This window comes from Papio anubis, chromosome 16 (genome assembly GCF_008728515.1).
Source record: "Papio anubis isolate 15944 chromosome 16, Panubis1.0, whole genome shotgun sequence".
Lineage (NCBI taxonomy): Eukaryota > Metazoa > Chordata > Mammalia > Primates > Cercopithecidae > Papio > Papio anubis.
In genome coordinates, this window is record NC_044991.1 from 5,005,861 (window position 1) to 5,030,212 (window position 24,352).

Genomic DNA, 24,352 nt, shown 5'->3' on the forward strand with positions numbered 1-24,352 from the left:
AAAATGGTTAACAATATGTGAATCTCAGATCAATAAAAAATAATTAAACTCATATAAATGCAACTACCTAAATTAAGAACAATTCTTAATACAGCTAACAAGTAATAGGTCTTTAAGAATCTACCCTCTCAGACTAGGAATATGAGTAAATAGCCAAGCTAATAACCAAATAACCAATTTACTCCTCAATGACAAACTGGTTCATAAAAGTAGTTTCAGGTGGCCGGGCGCGGTGGCTCATGCCTGCAATCCCAGCACTTTGGGAGGCCAAGGCGGGTGGATCACGAGGTCAGGACATCGAGACCATCCTGGATAACACGGTGAAACCCCATCTCTACTAAAATCACAAAAATTTAACAGGGCGTGGTGGCGGGCGCCTGTAGTCCCAGCTACTCAGGAGGCTGAAGCAGGAGAATGGCGTGAACCTGGGAGGCAGAGCTTGCAGTGAGCCGAGATTGCGCCACCGCACTCCAGCCTGGGCGACAGAGCCAGACTCCGTCTCAAAAAAAAAAAAAAGTAGTTTCAGGTATCTGCTCCGTTAAATTTTTTCTTAGGTCATCTACCTGCTTCAGTGAAAATCTTGTGAAGAATGAAATAATCTTTTACCATATATTGTAAAAACTAAACACATCTTTTGTGGCACATTTGGGATACAGCAGAAAAACGAGATACTGGACTGAGGGGGACATGGAGTCAAAAGAAGATTTTTTAAATGAAAAATGGGAGAGCATATTATATGCTGATGAAAATGATGGAGTAAAGAGGAAAAAAACAGAGGCTGCCTGAGAGCAAGGGGATAATTTCAGGAGAAAAGCTTCTGCGTGGGCAAGTGGCGATGAAATCCAGCACATGGTGGAGGGGCTGGCTCCACTCTAATAGTTATTTAATCACAGCATTTGTATGGCACTTCCCCTTTGCTTCTTTATTTAGGATATATCATTAAAAGAGAAACCTCCTTCTGCCCACCACAGCACTGCAGCTCTGGAGCGCCACACTGCCCGCCCCATCGGGATCGTCAATTATGAAACACGGTACATTCTGAACTCTCTTTCTCAATTACTATACCACACAGAGACCTCAAAACAGCTGCCTTCCCAAGTGACACTGTGAAACACGGACTTTACTGCTAATTTATAATTCCCTAATTTTGAGTACTGATGCTTCCATTTTATTATAAAATGGAGCTACAGAAGTATCTTTAAATATACAATATCATAAAAACATTTCACAACTAAATCCTACATCCTTTCAATTTCCTGAGACTATTTTAGAAACTACTAATGCTCAAAAAAACGTGGCAATGCACTTTGTGTGTAAATTCTCAAAGAAAGTAATTAATTTTTAATTACCATTTCCTAAAGGAATACTTCAAAATCAAATAGCAAGATCTAAGAATTTTTAGCAAATTGAGTTTAAAATGAAAACACTAGGAAATCACAGAAATTAAACCAAGCCAGGCAGTGGCTCTAACATGCTAATTTAGCCTATTTCACCTGTGAAATAAGACTGTCACCTCTGGTTCTTGTCTATCTACCAAGAGAAGCACACATATTAACATCAATAGAAATATGCCTCATGTGGCCAGGTGCAGTAGTTCACGCCTGTAATCTCAGCACTTTAGGAGGCCGAGGCGTGTGGATTACATGGTCAGGAGTTCAAGACCAGCCTGGCCAAAATGGCGAAACCCCATCTTTACTAAAAAAACACAAAAAATTACCCGGGCACTGTGGCAGGTGCCTGTAATCTCAGCTACTCAGGTGGCTGAGGCAGGAGAATCGCTTGAACCCCGGGGGGAAAGCGGCAGTTGCAGTGAGCCAATATTGCACCACTGCATTCCAGCCTGGGCAAGAGAGTTAAGACTCCGTCTCAAAAAAAAAAAAAAAAAAAAGAAACATGCCTCATGTTATATGCGAAGAACAGGCATTAAAGCTGTATATAAAACAATTTTTGTAAGTCAAATTATATTTTAAATGCAACTGGAGATTTCTCATTTAAAGGATAGCCATTGAATTATAAGGTAAAGACATTATTACAACAACAACGAAATTTAACCTATAATCTAGCACATCTAACTTATCCACCTGGAAATTTACATTAAAATTTTCTAGGGTGTTTTTTTTTGTTTTTTTGTTTTTCTGTTTTTGAGACAGGGTCTTGCTCTGTCACCCAGGCTGGAAGTGCAGTGGCATGATCTCAGCTCACTACAACTTCCACCTCCCAGGCTCAAGCTATCTTCCTACCTCAGCCTCCAAGTAGCTGGGACTATAGGTGTGTGCCACCATGCCCAATTGTTATTATTTTTTATTTTTTTATTTTTGAGACAGAATTTCGCTCTTGTCACCCAGGCTGGAGAGCAATGGCATGATCTCGGCTCACTGCAACCTCTGCCTCCTGGGTTCAAGCGATTCTCCTGCCTCAGCCTCCCAAGTAGTTGGGATTACAAGTATGCTCCATCACGCCCAGCTAATTTTTGTATTTTTAGTAGAGATGGGGTTTCACCATGTTGGCCAGGCTGCTCTTGAACTCCTGACCTCAAGTGATCCGCCCACCTCAGCCTCCCAAAGTGCTGGGATTACAGGCATGAGCCATTGTACCCAGTCTTTGTATTTTTTTAGAAACGGGGTTTCACCATGTTGCCCAGGCTGGTCTTGAACCCCTGAGCTCAAGCAATCTGTCCACCTCGGCATCTCCAAGTGCTAGGATTATAGGCATAAGCCACAGCACCCAGCCTACATTAAGATTTTCTTATCAAATAATTTAGGTTTACCCATAAAGTATTTCAATTCCTGGGACAAAGAGATCATATATTAAAAATCTATGTTTTTTTTAACATTATGTTAAGATAATAACCACTGTCCAATGGAAAGGTGTTGATGCTAGAAGAACAAAGACCAAAACCATTCTACTAATGAGTCGAAAGAAGCTTAGTGTTTCTCTTAATCCCACGTCAACAACCATTAACAATCAGAGCTAAGTTCCATTTTCATCACACTAGACATTTGGCTTAGACACTTAACATGTGGCTCCCCTCAACGGAATGTGAGCTCTCTAAGGGCAGAGATTTTTTTGTCTGTTTTTGTCACTGTTTGAATCACACCCAAAACCTAGACCAGGGCCTGTCACGTTCATAAATATTAAAAGATGGTCTATTAGTCTTACTGGGCGGCTTAAACAACAGACATTTATTTTTACACAGTTCTGTGGTTAGAGGTGTGTCAACAGGGCTGATATCTTCTGAGGTCTCTCTCCTTGGCCTGTAGATGGTCATCTTCTCCCTGTGTCTTCACATGGTCTTTACTCTGTGCATGGCCATGTCCTAATTTCCTCTTCCTATGAGGACACCAGTCATACACCCCCATTTGACCTTAAGTACCTTAATTACCTCTTTAAAGATCCTATCTCCAAATTCAGTCACATTCTGGGTACTGGGGGTTTGGACCATGCTGTGATCTGAATATCTGTGCCCCTCCAAAATTCCTATGCTGAAATCTAATCCCCAACATGCCAGTATAAGATGGAGCCTTTGGGAAGTGACCAGGTCATGATGGTGGAGCCCTGGTGAATGGGATTAGTGCCCTTATAAAAGGGGCCCAGGGAGCTTGTTTGCACCTTCTGCCTTCCACCTTCCACCATAGGAGAACAAAGCAAGAGGCACCATCTACGAAGACAAGAGCAGCCCTTGCAAAACACCCAGTCTGCTTAATCTTGGACTTTCCAGCCTCCAGAACTGTAAGCGATACATTTCTGTTGTTTATAAACTACCCAGCCTAAGGCATTTTGTTATAGCAACTGGAACAGACTTCAACATACAAATGTGAAAGGAACAAAATTCAGCCATTCAGGAAGGGAAGTTGCTACAACTTTATAATTATTTAATATTTCACTATTAAAGTTTCCCTATCTCATGAAATACAGAACATGCATTTCAATGAATGATGTTAATACTCAAAGTACTGGTTTTGAACCCTTTATAAAGATATAAATAACCCATGAATTATATTGCATGCTACCTGTCAACAGAGCTTCCTGTTCCACTCGCAGTTCACGAAACAGAAGAATCAAATCAACAGCAACACCAATCGTATCCAAGTTCCTGTATCAGGTATTTAAAAAAAGACAAAATTAGACATGTTCATTCATTCATATATTGTCTATGGCTGTTTTTGCACTATAATGGGAGAGCTGAGAAATCTGACAGAGATCACAAAGCCTAAATTTATTATCTGGCTCTTTACAGGAAAAGTATAGCAACCCTAGCAGTAGGGGTTATATTTATATGCAGAGCCAACTGCTTTCAACAGTTTTCTTTGAGCACTTCCTGAAGTTTCCCATGACTCAGATTCTTTGCTTTATTGTATTATACCCCATTCCATGCATTCTTGGCAAAAGCAGTCCCAGTCCACACAAAGTGCAAAAGATGTAAAAAGATCTAGGCCTTAATAGCATCACACCTTTTGATTAACTCTTTCTTTAGCGACTTAAAATAAAACATCAGAAAAATATGTACTAGTTGCAATCTGCATCTTGACTGGCTCAGAAATACTGGCCTTAGTTAAGCTTGGCCACAGTCTTTACTAGAATCTTTGTTGTATTTCTAACTAGAAAATTCTTTTCTGAAAATTGCTGCCCTAAATGGTTGAAATTTTCCTTTAAAAATCAACAGTGAATAATAACAATCGGAGAAGGGAAGAGGCAGAAAAAATAACACCCTTAAATGTTCCTTTTCATTTCAGCCCAACCATAAGTTGCATGCAATAAAAAGATCTTATCACAAACAGCACAGCCCTTGCTTTGCCGGCCCTACCAAAAGACCACAGATAACTTACTTGTCATAGTATTTATTTTTGTAATGTTTGAATTTTTATAGTTTGCATATATTACTCAAAAAAGAAAATAAAAATTGACTGCTTTGAAAGAAAGTATTAACATAAACTTGTACATTCGTTCCTGAGGCAGAGGAAGAAACATTTAAAGTTTACTGAGCATGCAATCTGCATTAGGCATTTACATAAGTAATCTCATTTACACCCCATAACCAGCCTGTCTGGAAGACATTGCTTACCCAGTTTTACAGAGGAGAAAACTGATACTCAGGAAGACCAAGTCACCTGTTCAGGGTCAGGACAGAGCAGTCAGCCACAACAGGACCAGTGTGTAAGGCTCAGGACAGCAAGGGTAGACTGCATTTTTTTTTTTTGAGACAGAGTCTCACTCTGTTGCCCAGGCTGAAGTGCAGTGGTACAACCTTGGCTCACTGCAACCTCCACTTTCCTGGTTCAAGCAATTCTCCTGCCTCAGCCTCCAGAGTAGCTGGGACTACAGATGTGTGCCACCACAACCAGCTAATTTTTTATTTTTAGTAGAGACAGAGTTTCACCATGCTGGCCAGGCTGGTCTCGAACTCCTGCCTTCAGGTGATCTGCCCACCTCAGCCTCCCAAAGTGCTGGGATTACAGGCATGAGCCACTGCGCCTGGCCCAAACTGCTTTTGAGTGTAAGGGCAGACTGCTTTTGAGCTTAAGCTTTACAGTCAGATGTCTGGATATGGAGAGAATGTTCCCAGCCTCTCTCACTTAATGAGTGACTCTCAGACAAGTTATTTAACCTCTCCAAGTTACAGTTTCTTCTTTTGTAAAAATGGAAAAATTTCTTGAGTTTGTTCTAAGAATTAAAGAAGATACTACAAGCAAAGCACTTGGGACAAAGCCCAATGCCGAAGGCAGGCTCAACAAATGCTCGCTCCCTTCCCCACCAAGGTTAGCCAAGCACAAAATGTATCTGCCAGCCACAGTCAAAAGTCAGTTCTAAGGCTCTCCTTTCCTTCCCCATCACACTAGAGCACTTCCTAACTGGAAAAGGACAAAAGAAACTAGCCTTCTGGCCAGATGCTTCTAGCATATAACTAGTTACGTTTTAGAATGCTGACTGTTATTATCAAGATTATTATTGTTTCTATCCATTTATCTGCAAATGGATGGCAGGTTTGGTTTAGTATTGAAGTTACATGACTTACTTTTTAACCTCTCTCTTTTGATCTTAAAAATCTCATTAATCATATCAAAGCCTCGGGTATATGTGTCTAACCGAAGGGAGTCCCTCAAATGGCTTCTGGACCAGCCCAAGCTCACCCGTCACAGCGGTGACAGGGAAGCCTGGAGGCTCTGTCTACATCCAAGTCCAGGAAAGAAAGTGAGCATCCTGTTTGTGGCTTCTGACTTCAAGTAAAAATTTTTAATAAAAAGCAAGTTCCACAAAATCAAAGAAGAAAGATGCTGGGTTCCGGGAGGAGACAGTAACATGTAAAAGCAAAGAGCACTGGACAGCTCACCTGCTCATGTTTTAACTACTTTTAAAAATGTGCACATCATAAAATAGGTGGACACAGAGCTTGGAACTTTAAACGATCTTTAGGAAAGACAGGTCATCTTGTAAATTTACAAAATATGCTTCTTGTTCAAACACAAAAGTAACATAATTAAAAGTAATTAAAACATTTACAACCTGAGGTCAAGAACTACGTATAAACTTACACAGGTAAAATCTAGGAACAAAGACTCAAAATCAGCTTCAAAACACTATGAAGAACCAAATACCTCAAAACATGTGATAAAAACAAACAAGAAATCTAACCCCTGATGTTAAACACATTCTATTATTTTATACACTAGTCAGAGAGACTCCAATGGCAAGGCCTGTAGAGGGCCTCTCCCCGCAGATGTAAAGGGCAATCCTGCAGTAAAAGTGGGTGATACTACCACGCCAATTTTTTTTTTTTTCCTGAGACAGGGTCTCACAACGTGGCCCAGTCTGGAGCAACGGCATCATCTCAGCTTACTGCAACCTCTGCCTCTCCCCGGCCCAAGCAATCCTCCCACCTCAGCCTCCTGAGTAGCTGGGATTACAGGTGCTCACCATCATGTCCAGCTAACTTTTTGTATTTATTTGTAGAGACAGGGTCTCGCCATGTTGCCCAGGCTGGTCTTGAACTCCTGGACTCAAGCAATCCTCCTGCCTCAGCCTCCCAAATTGCTGGGATTACAGGCATGAGCCACCTCGCCCAGCCCAAAACAACTTCTAACAGATAAACCAAATGACAGAACCAGCATCCACATATACAAAGAAACAGAATCCAAGGTACATGTGTAACTACCTGATTGAATTCTGGTTCACAGAACACTCTATGCAAGCATTGCGAAGACACCTGAAGCATTCTGTTATTAACTGCAGACTGGAAGCCAGGTTTTCCACTTGGGATGGATCTCTGCAGGCAAGCTCAACGGCATGAGAGGATTTCTTCAGGATATCCAGAACTCTTTGGAAGATAGTCCTGGGTGCTGTTTCTCTGAAAAAGGATAAAATTATCACAAACCAGAAAAAAAGATTATGATTTCCAAATGTCCTGTTCAGAAAACTGTATTTATCTACCATTGTGGGGAGGTAGGCTAGGCTTATCTGTTCTAGCTCCTTAATTTACAACACCAAATAAAAGATCCACACATGTTGAGCACTTACTATGCAGCAGACACTGTTCTTGTCCCTTTTCATGTATTATCTCAGTCTTTGCAATAGCCTTATGAAGCCAACACTGTCCTCTCCAGGTACAGATAAGGTAAGTGAAGTAGAGATGGTAACTTGCCCAAATCATTCAGCCAAAAACTGGCAGAACCACAAAGCCAACTGAAGCACTCTGGCCTAAGGACTTCCATTACCCATGACAACCCAAATCCCAGTTCCAGGGACTATTCATGCTTATGGATTTGCCCTTAATCAGAAGAACACAGTATCTTTATTTAATGTTCCAGACAGAGAATATAGTCCGGTCCTCTGTCACCCAATATGTACCCAAGTTCAGTTATAAGAAACAATATTCCTGTAGGACAAGGATACTATCTACTCTGTAGACACAGTGAGGCTGACAACATACACACCAAACTTCTACACAGTCAACTACATAGATGGGAGAGAAAGGAGGCAGGGAGAATGTAAAGTGTGCCCGTTCTTCCACCAAGAATGTATGCCCAGGGAGAAAGAGGAACCTGTGGCTGTTCCCTCTGGGCATCTCAGTCTCTGCATGCTTCTCATGCCAGGAGTACTGCCTGCACTGGCTATCATTCCAGAGCTCTGAAGATAACAATTTTTTGTGCAACATGGCACCTAAATGCAAGCCAACTTCCTCATTCCATAAATCCCCTAAAGAAACAGCAAATCTCTTTTAATGTTAGAAGTAAAGTTGCCACATTGAACAATTTAAGAGATTCTATAAATGCCAAATGATTCAGACCATATGAATTTTCTCCTTTTGCTCTCACTGTAGATTCACAGTGCCCTACTTTTCACCCTTGGATTGAGCCAGACCAGCAGGGAGCCACATGTTCATTCAGAACTCCAGACACTGAGCTGCCCAGGTTATGGAGCTGCTCAGTTGCTGCAGAAGACACCTATGGAGGCCCCTTTCCTGGGGCCACAGGAAACACTTCTCTCCTTGAACTTCAGTACCACGGCTTCTTATACACCAAGCGATGTGTGTTTTTATCTTACTAACAGACAATAGAACTCACATTATTTATTATGGTTTCTCTCTGTTGGGGCCTTTCTTAAGTCTGGAGTCAAATTTATGACCCAAACAATATGAATCCTTACTTTTTCTATCTGGCTTTTCCACTCTCCATAATTTCCCCCCGATCTTTTTCTCGTATTTATTTTTTAAGGCATCTCAAATTTGGTTTTGGAAAGAGGCAGAGTATAAACTAATTAAAAACTGGGAAACTGCACATAAAATAATTTGTCTATGTCTCCCCCAGTCAGCCCTCTGAGTGTAGATAATGAAACTCTGACTCAGTGTCTCGGCAACTGAGTGACCAAATTAAAAAATGAAAATTCAAGGGTACAGCACTAATCCTGCCTCAATAAACTGTATGAAACAAGTATATAAGCCATTTTTAGTGACAACATTGCCATAAGAAGAATATTCACTAACAATATTTGTTTGTTTGTTTGTTTTTGAGACGGAGTTTTGCTCTGTTGCCCAGGCTGGAGTTGCACTGGCACAATCTCAGCTCACTGCAACCTCCACCTCCCGGGTTCAAGTGATTCTTCTGCCTCAGCCTGCCGAGTAGCTGGGACTATAGGCACACGCCACCACGCCTGGCTAATTTTTGTATTTTTAGTAGAGACAGGGTTTCACCATATTGACCAGGCTGGTCTCGAACTCCTGATCTCGTGATCTGCCTACCTCGGCCTCCCAAAGTGCTGGGGTTACAGGTGTGAGCCACCACACCCAGCCGATTCACTAACACTCTTAAGGTAACTTTAAGGAGTACCAAATATATTGTAGACACTAATAAGCTAAGAAAATACCCAGGAGTTTAAAACACTATGAAGAATGCTAAGGCTGATCACAATTTCTAGGACAAAGAACAAATCTAATCACCTCTATCTGCCCCATCTGCATGAAGTTTTGAAGCCATTTATTATTTAATATTACAGTCAAATAAAAGTAGAGCACTGCAACTTGAATAAGCTTCAATGACGCCTCTCTTTTCCTACTAAGATGACTAAGTATGTGTATTTACAGCTGTAAGAAAGCAGCGAGAATTATTTCTTTCACCTGATCCTTTGCTGTCTGCCTCTCACATGGGAACCATCTTTCCCCCGTGAATGGTCTTCCCTGAAGTCATTCCTTGCAATCTTAACATCTGTTTTACACAAAATCGGTATCTAGCACAGCAAAAGCTTTGGAATCAAACTATGGTACAGACTAAACAAGACAGAAGAAAAGCAATATTCTTAAAGAAAACGTGAAAAATGATATCCCGACCACAGAATAAATATTAAGTTCATAAACTATGTTGTCAATAATTCCCAATGCTACATGTTAATTTGTTATATATGCACCATGCACTTACAATAATTTTAACGAAATGAAAAGCATTTAACTGAGCTAAGGCCAACCAAAAGATTCCTGAAATCCAAATAACTATTAATAGCGACTAAAGAGTAATCATGACAGCATCTATTTGGCACACAATAATTCGTGTTTGCGGTATAAAGAAAAAATAATGTGGGGCTGTGATCACTGTCATATGCTCTCCCCAGGTTGTACACCATGGATTCCTAAAAACTCCCGATTTCGCCAATCTTCTGTCTTTGCTCAAACATATCCCACCACCAGAAGAAAGTCCTCTCCAAATCTCCCAATCCTCTGCCTGGGAGAAATTTACATCTCCTTTTTTTTTTTCTTTTTGAGATGGAGCCTTGCTCTGTTGCCCAGGCTGGAGTGCAGTGGCGTGATCTCAGCTCACTGCAACCTCCACCACCCGGGTTCAAGCGATTATTCTGCCTCAGCCTCCCAAGTAGCTGGGACTACAAGTGCATGCCACCACGCCCGGCTAATTTTTTTATATTTTAGTAGAGACAGAGTTTCACCATGTTGGCCAGGCTGGTCTGAATCTCCTGACCTCGTGATCCGCCCGCCTCGGCCTCCCAAAGTGCTGGGATTACAGGCGTGAGCCACTGCGCCCAGCCTGCGTCTCCTTTTAAACCTTTGGAAAACTCACAGACCTGGTGAAACTCCTCCACTTTTCCAGACAAACAGGCTCCCTCTATGTCGCCCTGGAGCTTGTTCATAAGACTGGAATAACTTGTCCACATCCAATAATATTTACTTATCCTATCTCCCCAGTTAAAGACTGTTAAGTCCTTGAAAAATAGAGACTATTCTATTCTTTTCTATATCTCTAGGGCCCAGAATTGGCACCCACTAATTAAATTTGTTCAAGTTTTAAACAGTGATGAGACTGTTCACACACTCAAAAGTGGCCCCTGACTGCATCACAGCCTTGCTATGTAATCCAAGCACTTACAGAGCTTGTGCTCAGAGCTAGGCATCAGGCCTGATACAGGCAGTGAAATCAGTGCTCTTTGAGTCAGCAACTGAAAGAAGGGGAAACTGAGGCATCAGCTCACCCCCCCCCTTTCCCATTAAGAAATCCATATAATCTCAATTCAAAAACTTAAAAACTTGTCAGATTTTAAGATGTGAATATCATGTAGATACTTTATGATTGCTATTAAGCAAACATTGAATTTCTCCTTTCCCATTAAATGATACAGTGAATAAGCTTGCGGGTCTCAGAGGAGTTGTAACCCAATTAACTGTAGTTTAAATTTCTTAAGAGCAAATAACATGTTTTAGATGTCTGTTTCCTTTTATAAAAGGTGGCAGTAAAACTCTTCCTCTAGAGTCATACAATAAATAGCTATGGCTTCTATTCACCATATTTTTATACAATATAATACATCAACAAAGAGGCTTTTATTCAATAACAGTAAATATTATGAAAGCATTTAACTCTTCTATACATCTTTACCTTCTCTACAGCCTTGAAAGAAAACTATTTGGCATTACAGATCCAGAGTAGTCATAGTGTACTCTCGTCTGCAAAATCTATGTTCACTGTCAAGACAATGCAGCTAAATATGTGTAATGATTAACGACACTGAAATAGTAAAGATCACTCCAATATTACAAACATTATTAATAACTGCTGTCATTTCTGCTTTAACCAAACTAACAAAAAATACAGAGACTTTAAAAAGCTTAACTACTTCATTCACAGAAGGCAGAAAGTACTTACAAGAACAATTAAAATTCAACCATTAGACATTCCTATTAGAAAGGAATGCATACCCTGAAGACAATGTATAAATGAAATGTTACAGTACAGAACCAAAAAAATCCTTAGAATTATACAAAAGGTAGAATTTCATTTCCTTCAAGTTTGAACAGATCTGTAGGGTTTAATCTTGGCAAGTCCTGTTTGAGTAAAATTAAAGAAAACTACCTGTGATTATATGTAACAGGTTAGATAGGTCTAATATACTGTATGTACTCACATTTTACAGTTAAATCATCAGGTGGGGCCTCCTAATGAAAAAAAAAGCTACATGCTAGTGATTGTAATGCTACAACTAAGACCTTCATACTTGTTAAAAGATTTATTCTAATACCTTAGATTTACTTAAAAACTGGCATATGTGGTTTACAGTAGTTTAACAACTGCCAGTGAGAAAAACTATTAAAATACTCACAAGTTCAGAGATTAAAATAACAACCACTGGTTGTTATTTAAAACCATAAATCTTGCTGATTTGACTGGGCAGGATTGAATGAAAACAGAAAATAAAAACATTTGTATCTCCTGCCACAAACAGCCTAGGGTAAAATTTTGAAATCTGTGCAGAACTCAAACTTCTTTTTATACTCTTCTCTCCTCTTCTGTCACATTCAGGATTCTGAAGCTGTCCTGACAATTCAGACCAATCCATTTTTCAGGGTTACAAACTTCTTCCGTAAAGGGTCAGAAAGTGAGTATTTCCAGTTCTGATGGCCAAACAGCCTCTGTCACACTCTCAACTCCCCCAGTGCACAAACACAGCCACGGGAAACACCTGAACAAGTGAACATGGCTGGGGTCTAATGAAACTCTGTTTGTGGAAACCAAAATTTTAAATTCATATAATTTTCACGTGAGGTGAAATTTTATTATCTCCCCAACCATTTAAAAATGTAAAAAACCATTCTAAACTCGTCGGTCATAAAACAAACAGGTAGTGGGCCAGATCTGGCCATGGTTTGGCAATCCCTGCTTTAAAGGGCTCCAAACATACCAGTCCTCTCCCCACTCCTCAAAACCCACACACTTCCTCTTTCCCACTGTCCTCATCACATTCAAAATTCATCTTTCATCAGAACAAATGCACTGTGCTAAATGAAAGGAACTAAGAAGGCCAGGCACAGTGGTTCATGCCTATAATTCCAGTGCTTTGAGAGGCAGAAGCCAGGAGTTCAAGAACCTGGCTAACATAGCAAACCCTATATCTACAAAAAAAAAAAAAAAAAAAAAAAACCTTGTTTTAATTAGCTGGGCTTGATGGTCTGTGCCTCGTAGTCCCAGCTACTCAGGAGCCTGAGGCAGGACTGCTTGAACCCAGGAGTTCAAGGCTGTAGTGAGCTATGATCACAACACTGCACTCTGGCCTGGGTGACACAGCGAGACCTTGTCTCTAAAAAACATGAAAAGAAAAGAAAAGAAAGAGAAGCTAAGAAAAGGTGAAATTAGCACAGAGGCAGAAAATCAACCACTGGAATAGAATAGACAGCCCAAGAGCAGAACTGTGTATACATGGTAACTTGGTAAATGGCATTCAACAGCATTAAAGACCTGGGGAAGATGGACTGTGCTCGAAAAGGCATTGTAACAACTGTTAATCTCGAAGGAAAAAAAACTGAATTGGATCCTTACTTATACTACCCAAAAAGTAACTCCAGGTGGATTTAGGAATATATGGAAGACAAAATTGCAAGGCTTTGGAAGAAAATATACAGAGAATGTCTTTATATTCTTAGAGAGAGATTTTGCATATAAGACATTATTTAAACCTTATTTTAGAAGTAGTATTTGAGCACAGATCCAAAAAAGGTGAGGGAGCCAACTATGCATCTTCCTGGGAGAAGAGCTTGGACTAGAGGCAAAGGCATACAGAGCACGTCACGGGGAAGTCAGAGCTGGCTTCAATGAACCCCAGTGAGAAAAAGAAAGAGAAGTGCGACTCGGAGAGAGAAGACAGAGCTACCCTGCACGGGCACAGTAGGCCATGGAAGGACGCTGGCTTTGATCCTGATGTGAAGCCATGGAAGGTTCTTTGTTTTGTTTTGTTTTTGAGAGTTGCTCTGTTGCCCAGGCTGGAGTGCAGAGGCAGGATCTCAGCTCACTGCAACCCCTGCCTTCCAGGTTAAAGCGATTCTCATGCCTCAGCCTCCCAAGTAGGTAGAATTACAGGCATGTGCCACCATGCCCAGCAAATTTTTGTATTTTTAATAGAGATGGGGTTTCACCATGTTGGCCAGGCTGGTCTCAAACTCCTGGCCTCAGCGCCCGACCCATGGAAAGTTCTGAGCAGAGGGGTGACATCATCTGACTTACGTGTTAAAAGGATCTCTTTGGCTGCTTTGTAAAGAATCACTCTTAAAGGGAGAAAGAGAAGACAGCAGGAGACCAGTCAGGAGGCTGTTTTTGGAGCAGAGGGAAAGCAGCAGATACAGTAAATAGGAATCAAATTCTGGATATTTTAAACATAGAGCCAATAGGACTTGATGATGGATTCTTATGAGGGTGTCTAAAAAAGGGGAGTGAAGGGTGACACCAAAACTTTAGCCTGAGACATAAACCGAAAGATGTATTTATTGTTTACAGAAACGAAGAGTACTCTGAGGATATCTGGTGGATGAGAGGATCAGGAGAAATACAAGTAGAATGTGAAGTAGTCAGGTGAATAAACAAGTCTAGGGTTCAGGAGAGAAGTCTAGCTAAACTGGGTGTGGTGGCTCATGTCCGTAATCCCAGCACTTTGGGAGGCCAAGGCAGGAGGATCCCTTGAGCCCAGGAGTTCAAGACTAGACTGGGCAACATGGTAAGACCCTATCTCTACAAAAAAAATTTAAAAAAATAGCCAGGTGTGGTGGTGGATCCCTGTAGTCTCAGCTACAAGAGAGGCTGGGACGGGAGAACTGCTTATGCCTGGGAGGTCAAGGCTGCAGATCATGCCTCTGCATTCCAGCCTGGATGACAGAGCAAGACCCCATCTCAAAAAAAAAAAAAAAAGTCCAGCTAAAGAAAAATGTTAGTCACCAGCAAACGGAAGTTATTAAAGCCACAAGATTGAGTGAGAATACTGTGAGAGTAAATATAGGCAGAAAAAAGAAGCGGTCTGAGGACTGAGTTCTGAGATCCGGGAAGGATTATCACTCAGGGAAATGGAGGGAAAGATTTTTCTTAGGATGGGAAAAGTTACAGCAGATCTATAAACTGATGAGTGCAATCTAATAGAAAGGGTAAAATTGATTATTTCTACGGCGGTGGGGGGAAGAAGACTGCTGGAGCAATATGTGCAAAAGGCAATGGAATTTAGTGCAAACCTAAGGGGAGCTTATATTCAGAGCAAGACCCTCATCCACAGAACAGAAGCAAAGGCAGGTTATGGGCAGATACAAGTAGGTGGGCAGAGAGGGTGATGAGAGTTCCTGGAAATTATCTGCTAGTTGCTCCTCTTTTTCAAGAAATAGCTGAGAGTGAGGATGAGGGGATAGAGGTTTGAAGAGAGTGGGGCATGAAATACCTGACTCGGGGAGCAGGAGTCAAGGGACCAGGGCAAACATCGGGACTGACAGGTAGCATTACGGGCCACCTTAGTGAGTCATCAGCAAGTTAAAATGAGAGCAGTCTGCACGGCTGTACGTTTTTCTCTAGCCGTGTTCAGCTATTTGGGTGCTGGCACAAAGGACACAAGTTGGATTTGACCAAAGCTGGAGTTTTACCAGGCAAACATAACAAAGTTTAGACAGGAGGCAGGGGAGTTGAGGATGTACATAAAAAAAGAAATGCTCTTATTACTCATCCATGGATCTAAGCCAGATCAAGATGGGAATGTGAACATTAAGAAGGGGAATGAAGAACAAAAGGGGTAGTAAATAGGAAATAGGGTCAAAAGATTGTAGGTCCTGGTGAGGTTAAAGACTTGATGGAGCAGGGGCCCTAAAGAAAAGATAAAACAGGGATTGGGACTCTTGAGATTGTGGGAGAAGGCAGCTACAGTTATGGATAAAGTCTAAGTAAGGTATGGCAGTGTGTGGCTGAGATGGAATGGAGGTCAAGCTCACTGAGAGAAAGTCAAAGAAATTCGAGGTCAGGATAATGAAAATAATCTATGTAAACAATGAAATAACTGAGATTTAAGACAGGAGAAGTAAGAGTGAAAAGTGAACCCAGGGCTAAACTCTTCAAGGAATGAGGCAGACTGACCCACAGGTCTCTTAACTACAAAAGTGATTGAATAAGTGATACCCTGATGTCATGAGATTAAAAGTTGGAGTGGTCTACGGAGGAAAAAAGGTCTGAAAGCAGCAATGACGGTGAACTACCGTACCTTTGACCAAGCATTACACTGAGTGCAGGACAGAAAACAGCCTCCCACTTTCAAGAACCCTGGGAAAGGCATGTCCTCAGAGCCATATTTCATTTAGATCAAGAAGATGAATGGGTGTTCACAGAAATTCAGGATACAGGGAATTTTGCTGAGGGCACAGAAAAGGATCTTAAGAACTGGGGAGTCAGAAAAGGATTCAAGTAAAAACCTTTAAGGGTGTGAGGCACAGTGGCTCACACTTGTAATCTCAACACTATGGGAGGCTGAGGCGGAGGATCGCTTGAGCCCAGGAGTTCAAGACCAGCCTGGGAAACATAGTGAGACCTAATCTTTACAAAAAATTTTTTTAATTAGCGGGGCATGATAGCACTGTGATAGCACCACTGCACTCCTTAAAGGGATGAGAGTTCACAGAGTAAGAGAAAACCTAGGAGTTTCTCATATAACTTAGAAAATCAGTTTGTGAATTTCTAGCAAATACCCTGCTACAATTTTATTATGAATGGCATTGAATCCATACGTCAATTTAGGAAGTATTGATGTCTTTGTTATTGAGGTTTCCTATAATACAATGGTGTATCTTACCATTTAAGTCTTTTTAAATGTCTTTTCATAGTTTTGTAATATTCTCATTGATGATGATGATGACAATGTCACCAACAACGATAATGCTAACACTTAAAACTGTGTCTGTTAGGTGCCAGGCACTGTTCTAAGCAGTACACAAACTCCTCAACAGCTATCATGAAAGAACATCCCTCACTTATAGATCATCTTGTTAATTCTAATAACTTCTCTAAGCTTGTGGCCATCAGAGGGCCCAGGGCGCCCTAGCGGTAGTCCCACCATTCCTTTGCTTTTGAGTGTCCTTGCCCACAGTCCAGTGACCAAGCCCTTGGGTCCAGTGACCACTACAAAAGACTGGAAGAATGAAAGAGCTGAGAAACTCTGCTCTGAGGGTACTGGTGGTCACAATCCTAACCTTATTTATTTTGATTGGCTGGCTCAAACTCTTTCCTGTCTACTTCATGCATTTAAGATAATTGAATGTAAGACGTGGCTCACACTGACCACTTCTGTATTTTGAAACTGAGTCAGAACACCTTACCAAACAATTCCATGTGGCATTCCAGCTCATGGCATAGGTAAAAATAAAGGAAATTGCCATCACACTCTAAAATGTGCTTTTTATAGTGTAACTTAATTGATGTTCTCTCTCAACAAAGTTGAGTTGAATCATGGTTGAGTCAAAACGCCATATGGCATCCTTAGCCAAGCTGATGACTCGTGTGGGTTTTTGTTTTTTGGGTTTTTGTGTGTTTTGGTGCAGTTAAAGACACTTGCTGGCCGGAGGTTCAGTAATGTCCGGGGAAAACCCACGTGCATGTAAATACACAGACGGATAGGTTTATTTTTTACCTCTGTGGTATGTTGACCTCTAAAGTGCTTCATCTATTCACTTTCTTTATGAAGGTTAGTCAACATATTTATACAAGCAGGTAACAATACCAAGTCATTTTTTACCCCTTGAAATCTGTCATCTGTCATAGTTAACCTTTCCCGTCCCCTCCTAATTAAAGTCTTTCTTCTATGCTCTCATTTTCTCTCTCATGGCTCAAGAAAATTAGGTGTTCAAGAAAACAATAAAAATAGTATTGAATGCTCACTGTGTAGCAGGTCTGAAAGTTGGTACTGAAAATAGAGGTAAATAAGAATCCTGCCCTCAGACTGCTCTCACTCTAGTGAGACTGGTAGGTAATTAAGTGTTTGTAACACTCCATGTGAAGTTCTTTGAAAGAGGTAAGCACAGAGTGCCAAGGGAATACAGGGGAGGTCAGAAACAGGTTTCAAAAGGAAGCGAAATGATAATTCAACCTTGAGGGAAAACGGGGAGTGTGTATAAGCAAAGGATGAAGGCTTAAGGCATTTATATTTACAAATTTACAAATTTATTTTGTAAATATAAATTACAAATATACATTTTTAACAAATTACAAATTTATTAAATTTAATAATTTAATAGCATTAGAGCTACTCCTATGTTAGTAGTTCAAAGTAAGCTACACATAGTTCATTTTATCATATCAATCGCAGCTGCAGCACTAAGCACAGATCTTACATATATCATGTGTGGTGTGAGTCAATGAATGAATTACATGGTAAACTAATCAATAGCATTTTAGTAATCTGAGTAATTACTGATTGGCTCACTGAAGGTACTGGCTCTTCATTGCTCTGTTTAGTTCAGTTCAATATTTACAGAGTACCCAAAATGGGCCAGGCACCCTGCTAAGAAACACCATAAAGTCCCTCCCTTCAAGAAAGGCACTACCGAGTAGGGAAAAAGATACATAAAAGGCTATTTTATTATGAAACAAAAATAGCAGTGAAGGAGGAGTTCACATTTTAAACACCTCCCCTCCACTCCAAACAATGTGACTTTTTAAAAATCATAAATATATAACTTCACATGCCCACCAAAATTCAGTGTCAGTCATTTTCATCGTAATAGCGATGCAGAGGTATCTTCTTACGCTTTTTTTCATAACAGCACTATTGAGATAGGGTTCACGTGGCACACAAGTCACCCACTTAAAGTGTACAATTAAATGGATTTTGGTACATTGCATTATTAATTTTTTTAACTGTGGTAAAATACATATATAAAACATAAAATTTGCCATTTTGTTCATTTTAAGTCTACAGTTCAGTGGCTTTAATTATATTCACAATGTTGTACAACTATCACCTCTACTTCCAAAATTTTTTTAACATCGAAATAGAAACTCTGTCAACATGAAGCAATAACTCCCCATTTCCCCTCTCTCCAAATCCTAGTAACCTCTAAACTACTTTCTGTCTCTACAAGTTTGTCTCTTCTAGGTATTTCATAAATGCAGAATCATACAATATTTGTCCTTTTTCATTTTCTTCGGGCATATACCTAAGAGTAAAACTGTTTGGTCATATTCCATGTTTAGCTTTTTGAGGACCCACTATTTTCCATAGTGGCAGCACCATTTTACATGTCCACTAGCAACACACAAGGGTTCCCATTTCCCCACATCCTCAACAATACTTGTTCTTTTCCATTTTTTGGATAATAGCCATCCTAAACGGTGTGCAGTAGTCTCTCACTGCAGTTTTAACTGCCATTTCCCTAATGATTAACGATTTGGAGTACTTTATCATAAGCTTATTGGCCTTTATATTTTTTCAAAAAAAAAAAAAATTTTGCCCAATTTTTAAATTGAGTTGTAGGAGTCTTTTTTATTGAGTTTTTTATTGAGTAGGAGTACTTTATACATTCTAAAACAACTTCTTTATCATATATATTTTTAAAACTTCTCTAACTCCAGGACTTGCCTTTTCATTTTTTTTAAAGCCCTTTTGGCCTGAATTTATTGTTTAATTTTTAAATTAAACACCAACAAAAACCTCATTTTGTCTAACCAGATTAAAGAGAAAAAAATGAGCTATACTGATAGAAGCTGAAAAAAAAAAATTACTGTCTACATGACTAAGAAAAAGACCAAGCAAGCACAATGAGTAATAACTTATAGAAATAGCAGCAACTCCACAAGAAACTGTTAAGAGTCTGCCACTATCAACTGTATGCTAGATGCCAGGCATACAGTGAATGTGAGGTGCCCACTCTATTCAAGAAGCTTGGCCGGGCGTGGTGGCTCACAACTGTAATCCCAGCACTTTGGGAGGCCGAGGCGGGTGGATCACGAGGTCAGGAGATCGAGACCATCCTGACTAATACAGTGAAACCCCGTCTCTACTAAAAATATAAAAAATTTTTAGTAGAGTAGTAGAGCCCGCCGGGCGTGGTGGCGGGTGCCTGTAGTCCCAGCTACTTGGGAGACTGAGGTAGGAGAATGGTGTGAACCTGGGAGGCGGAGCTTGGGGTGAGCCAAGATCGCGCCACTGCACTCCAGCCTGGGCGACAGAGCAAGACTCCGTCGCAAAAAGAAAAAGAAGCTTATCAGCTGGACGACCAATGAGGTTATCAGTTTAAGTATGAGATGAATTTATAGAAAGCAGTATCCAAATGTTCCATTATTTCAAGAATATTCAAGAATCAGAACACAGTCTCCCCCTACTATTCTCTAATAAGAAAACATATTACAGAAGAGCACTATTTCCAGAACTTTCTGTGATGATAGAAATATTCTCTATCTGTGCTGTCACAATCACATGTGGCCACTGAGCACTTAAAATATGGCTAATGCCAGCGTGGGCAACATGGTGAGATCTCATCTCTACAAAAAATAAACAAAAAAAATTAGCTGGGCGTGGTGGTATACACCTGTAGTCCCAGCTACTGGGGAAGGAGGCAGGAGGACTGCTTGAGCCCAGGAAGTCGAGGATGTAGTGAACTATGATCGTGGCACTGCACTCCAGCTGGGGCAACAGAGTGAGACTCTATCTCTAAAAAAATAATAATGAGCCAGGCACGGTGGCTCATGCCTGTAATCCCAGCACTTTGGGAGGTCGAGGCAGGCGGATCACCTGAGGTCAGGAGTTTCAGACCAGCCTGACCAACATGGAGAAACCCTGTCTCTATTAAAAACACAAAATTAGCCATGTGTGGTGGCACATGCCTGTAATCCCAGCTACTCAGGAAGCCGAGGCAGGTGAATCACTTGAACCCGGGAGGCGAAGATTGCAGTGAGCCGAGATCGTGCCATTGCACTCCAACCTGGGTAACAAGAGCGAAACTCTGTCTCAAAAAAAAAAATTAAAAATTAAAAAATATGGCTAATGCAACTAAGGAAATGAACATTAATTTTACTTATTTTCAATTAATTAAGTAGCTACATGTAGCTAGTGGCTACTTAATTAATAGCACAGATGGAGTATGACAACCCATCTCACCTGGCTCTACACTTTGTGGGGTCTGGAGATGCCTCAGAGATGCATCATAAAGGCAACTAGACAGGCACAGTGGCTCATGCCTGTAATCCCAACACTTTGGGAGGCCAAGGCAGGAGGATCACTTGAGGCCAGGAGCTCAAGCCCAGCCTAGGCAACATAGTGAGACCCCTTCTCTAAAAAAAATGCACTCCAGCCTGGATGACAAAGTGAGACCCTGTCTCGAAAAAAAAAAAGAAAAATAACTAAAGGAGCAACTCAAATAGAATTTTAAATGTATTTGTCTTACTTGTTCAGAAAGAATTTAACATGACTTGCAAAGATTCACAGCAAGATAAATCACTTGTTAAACAAATGTGAAATACACTGATATCTACGTTAAACAAAAAGTATAAAACAAATGTAAGAAAAAAGAATTATCTTACACAGAGAACAAACAGCTGAGGAATATCTCAATATTGATATTATATGACCATAAGCAATATGTTTAAATAATTTTAGTGACCAAGACACTTTAAGAAGTTACAGAATGCATGTAATACAGACCATGGAGAATTTAGACTTATGTATTAATGCTGTATTGCTATATAGCAAATTAGCCCAAAATTTAGCATTTTAAACCAACAACATTTATGATCTCACACAGATCTGAGCAGCTTCGGGTGCCTCACAAGGTTGCACGCTTGGTTGAGGATGTGACTGGAACTCAGAGAACCTGCTTCCAAGGTGGTTTATCACATGGCTGTTCGAAGGAGGCCTCAGCTCCTCACCACACAGCTCTCTGCACAGGGATGCTTGAGTGTCCTCCTGACATGGCAGCTGGCTTTGTCAGAGTGGGCGATCCAAGAAAGAGCTAGCAAAGCGGAAACTACGACGCTTTTTATGACCTAGTCTGAGAAGTCGCACACTGTCACTTCTGCCATATTCTACTCTTCACAAGCAAGTCACTAAGTTCAGCCCACACTCAAGGAGAAAATAATTAACCTCCTCCTCTTGAGAAGGTCAGAGTATCAAAGAATTTGTGAACATATTTAAAATCATCACAATGGGATGTAAGAATTTCTTTTCACTTGCGGGTTGCTAAAATCGTAATGAGATCCTGAGATCCCTTTCTCTGGAAACCCCAAAATTAGAACTGTCTTCCTGAAATAGCTTCAATTTTTGGTTTTGATAAGAGAGGAGATTCAACACAAATGGATTCTTGGTCATATAACCTTGTTATATTTTAATAACAGGTCCTAAATAACTGGCATTTACTATGCATAAACCACTATGCTACACATACAACATTACAGATCCTCAAAATAATCCCTTAAAGTGGCTGCCATCATCTCATTTTCAAGACAAGAAACAGGAAGTCTACAGAGACTAAGCCAGGATTCATATCCAGGTCTCCATGGTTCCAAAGCCACTGCTCTTTCCACTGCATGACACTTCCACTACTCAAGCTACCGAAGACAGAAGTTTGTTTTGTAGCATGGAAGAGTTCAGAAGGACCACCAACTACATTATGTCTGTGATTCTTCAAATATAAAATGGAATCCTAGAGAAATAATGTATTCCACCAAAAGAGAAGAATCTCTTAATTACCTTCCTCGCCATTTTTGCTTTTTGTCTGCTGTTTTCTATTTGCTACACTGAGGACTCATTGTGCTTGGCTTTTTGTCTCGTCCACCTTCTAACACCTTGGCCGATCCTTCCCCTGGGTCCATCTGTGTTCCTGTTCATACTAGACAACAGCCCTATGCCCTCTCTCAAGAGGAGACCTCCAAGGACAAACACTGGCTCCCTGAGCATCAGAACTGGAGGGATCCTCTCAGAGGAGCGGGAAGTCTGGGCCCAGCCCCACAACAACCTTATGATTTGTCCAAAGACAAAGAGAAGCAGTGACAGAACCAGGACCAGAAGCCTGTCCTTATAAACTCTGATCATGAGTTCTCTGCCCCACCACACAACTGTGTCTTTCCATGCCAGGACCTGCACATCAGTTCACCTTTCCTGGTCTCCAATCTCTGCCTGGAAGAAGGACACTGCCCCAGAACTCAGATGAAATCTGGGAAGCATCCTCATTTCCTCATTCTCCCCCCAACAATCCAATTGGTCCCTGAGTCCTGTCCATTCAACCTTATATCTCTCAGTATTTATTCTACTCATCCCCACAGACAATGTCCTAATTTAGGCACTTTTCTCTTTCACATGGGCTTCTGCTACCACTCCTTAAAGATCCCCGCTATCTCTAGCTTCATCCTCTCTCATTTATTCCCCACAATGGAGGCGGAGGTGGCCAGGAAGATCTAACAGGCAGATTATTATCATGCCACTCCCTTGACAAAAACCATCAATGGTTCTCTGTAACTTCTTCCCTCACAAGAGACAGAGTCAAGAAAGGCCTTCTACACTAGCTCAGGGGCTTGGATTTTCTCCAAGTTATAAAAAGGGAACTGATGTTTGAATAAATGTCTCCTCTGTACGAGAAACCTAATCTATGTTACTTTACTTGTCTCATCGGTTTTGCAAAATTAACATATGGCCCCTTTGCAGACACTGTTCCTTCTAGTCCTCTCATCTATAACCCAGCACCTGAAATAATCTTAAAAAGCCTTTCCTGAGCCGGGCGCGGTGGCTCACGCCTGTAATCCCAGCACTTTGGGAGGCTGAGGCGGGCGGATCACGAGGTCAGGAGATCAAGACCATCCTGGCTAACACGGTGAAACCCCGTCTCTACTAAAAAAATACAAAAAATTAGACGGGCCTGGGGGCGGGCGCCTGTAGTCCCAGCTACTCGGGAGGCTGAGGCAGGAGAATGGTGTAAACCCGGAAGGCAGAGCGTGCAGTGAGCCAAGACCGAGCCACTGCACTCCAGCCTGGGCGACAGAGTGAGACTCCGTCTCAAAAAAAAAAAAAAAGCCTTTCCTGGCTCACCAATCGTCCAACGGACCCACATGTTCTCCTGTGCCACCACCTCTTGTATAGATTTCCATTAAAATGTGTTTATTTAGCAATTTCCCAAACATGCTTGATAAAAGTAATCCCATCATTCATCTTTGTACTCTCAGCCCCTAACAAAAAAATCTGTTTCATAGTAGGTGCTCAATAAATGGTTGATGACTGGGTTATTAACTAAAAGCAAGGTCCATCATGGTACAGAAATGCCTAAGCATTATATCAATAAATACATCTCCCCCAAAGGCCCATGGAGCAGTACCAGGGACTTTTATTAATAGCATTCTTTCAGCAGCTCCACATTGCCCCAAGTCATTTGAGGTAAAGGAAGTGCTCAGACCAGGTGTCTAGTTTAAAGAGAGGAATAGTGATCACCTAGGCCGACCCAAGTCTTTCTTCAATGTTCCCTCTGCTCTTTGTCCATACATACCCCCACAGCTGTTGTTATCTTGTACATACTAGTACAGGAGAGAGCAAGGACTTCCCATTTTCCCACCCCATCACCTAGCACAATAGCTGATACATGGGGAACTACCAATGTGTT

At 41.0% G+C, this 24,352-nt stretch overlaps 1 protein-coding gene across 1 annotated transcript in view; it reads right to left on the reverse strand.

The window, feature by feature from the left end:
• Positions 1-24,352, reverse strand: part of ATXN10 (ataxin 10) — a 177,887-nt gene that overhangs the window by 152,125 nt on the left and 1,410 nt on the right. Inside the window, exons 2-3 of the mRNA XM_021921665.2 lie at positions 7,151-7,342; positions 4,011-4,093 (exon numbers count right to left, since the gene is read on the reverse strand). Coding sequence (XP_021777357.1) covers positions 4,011-4,093; positions 7,151-7,342 — 275 coding nt within the window. The remainder of the gene's footprint in view (positions 1-4,010; positions 4,094-7,150; positions 7,343-24,352) is intronic.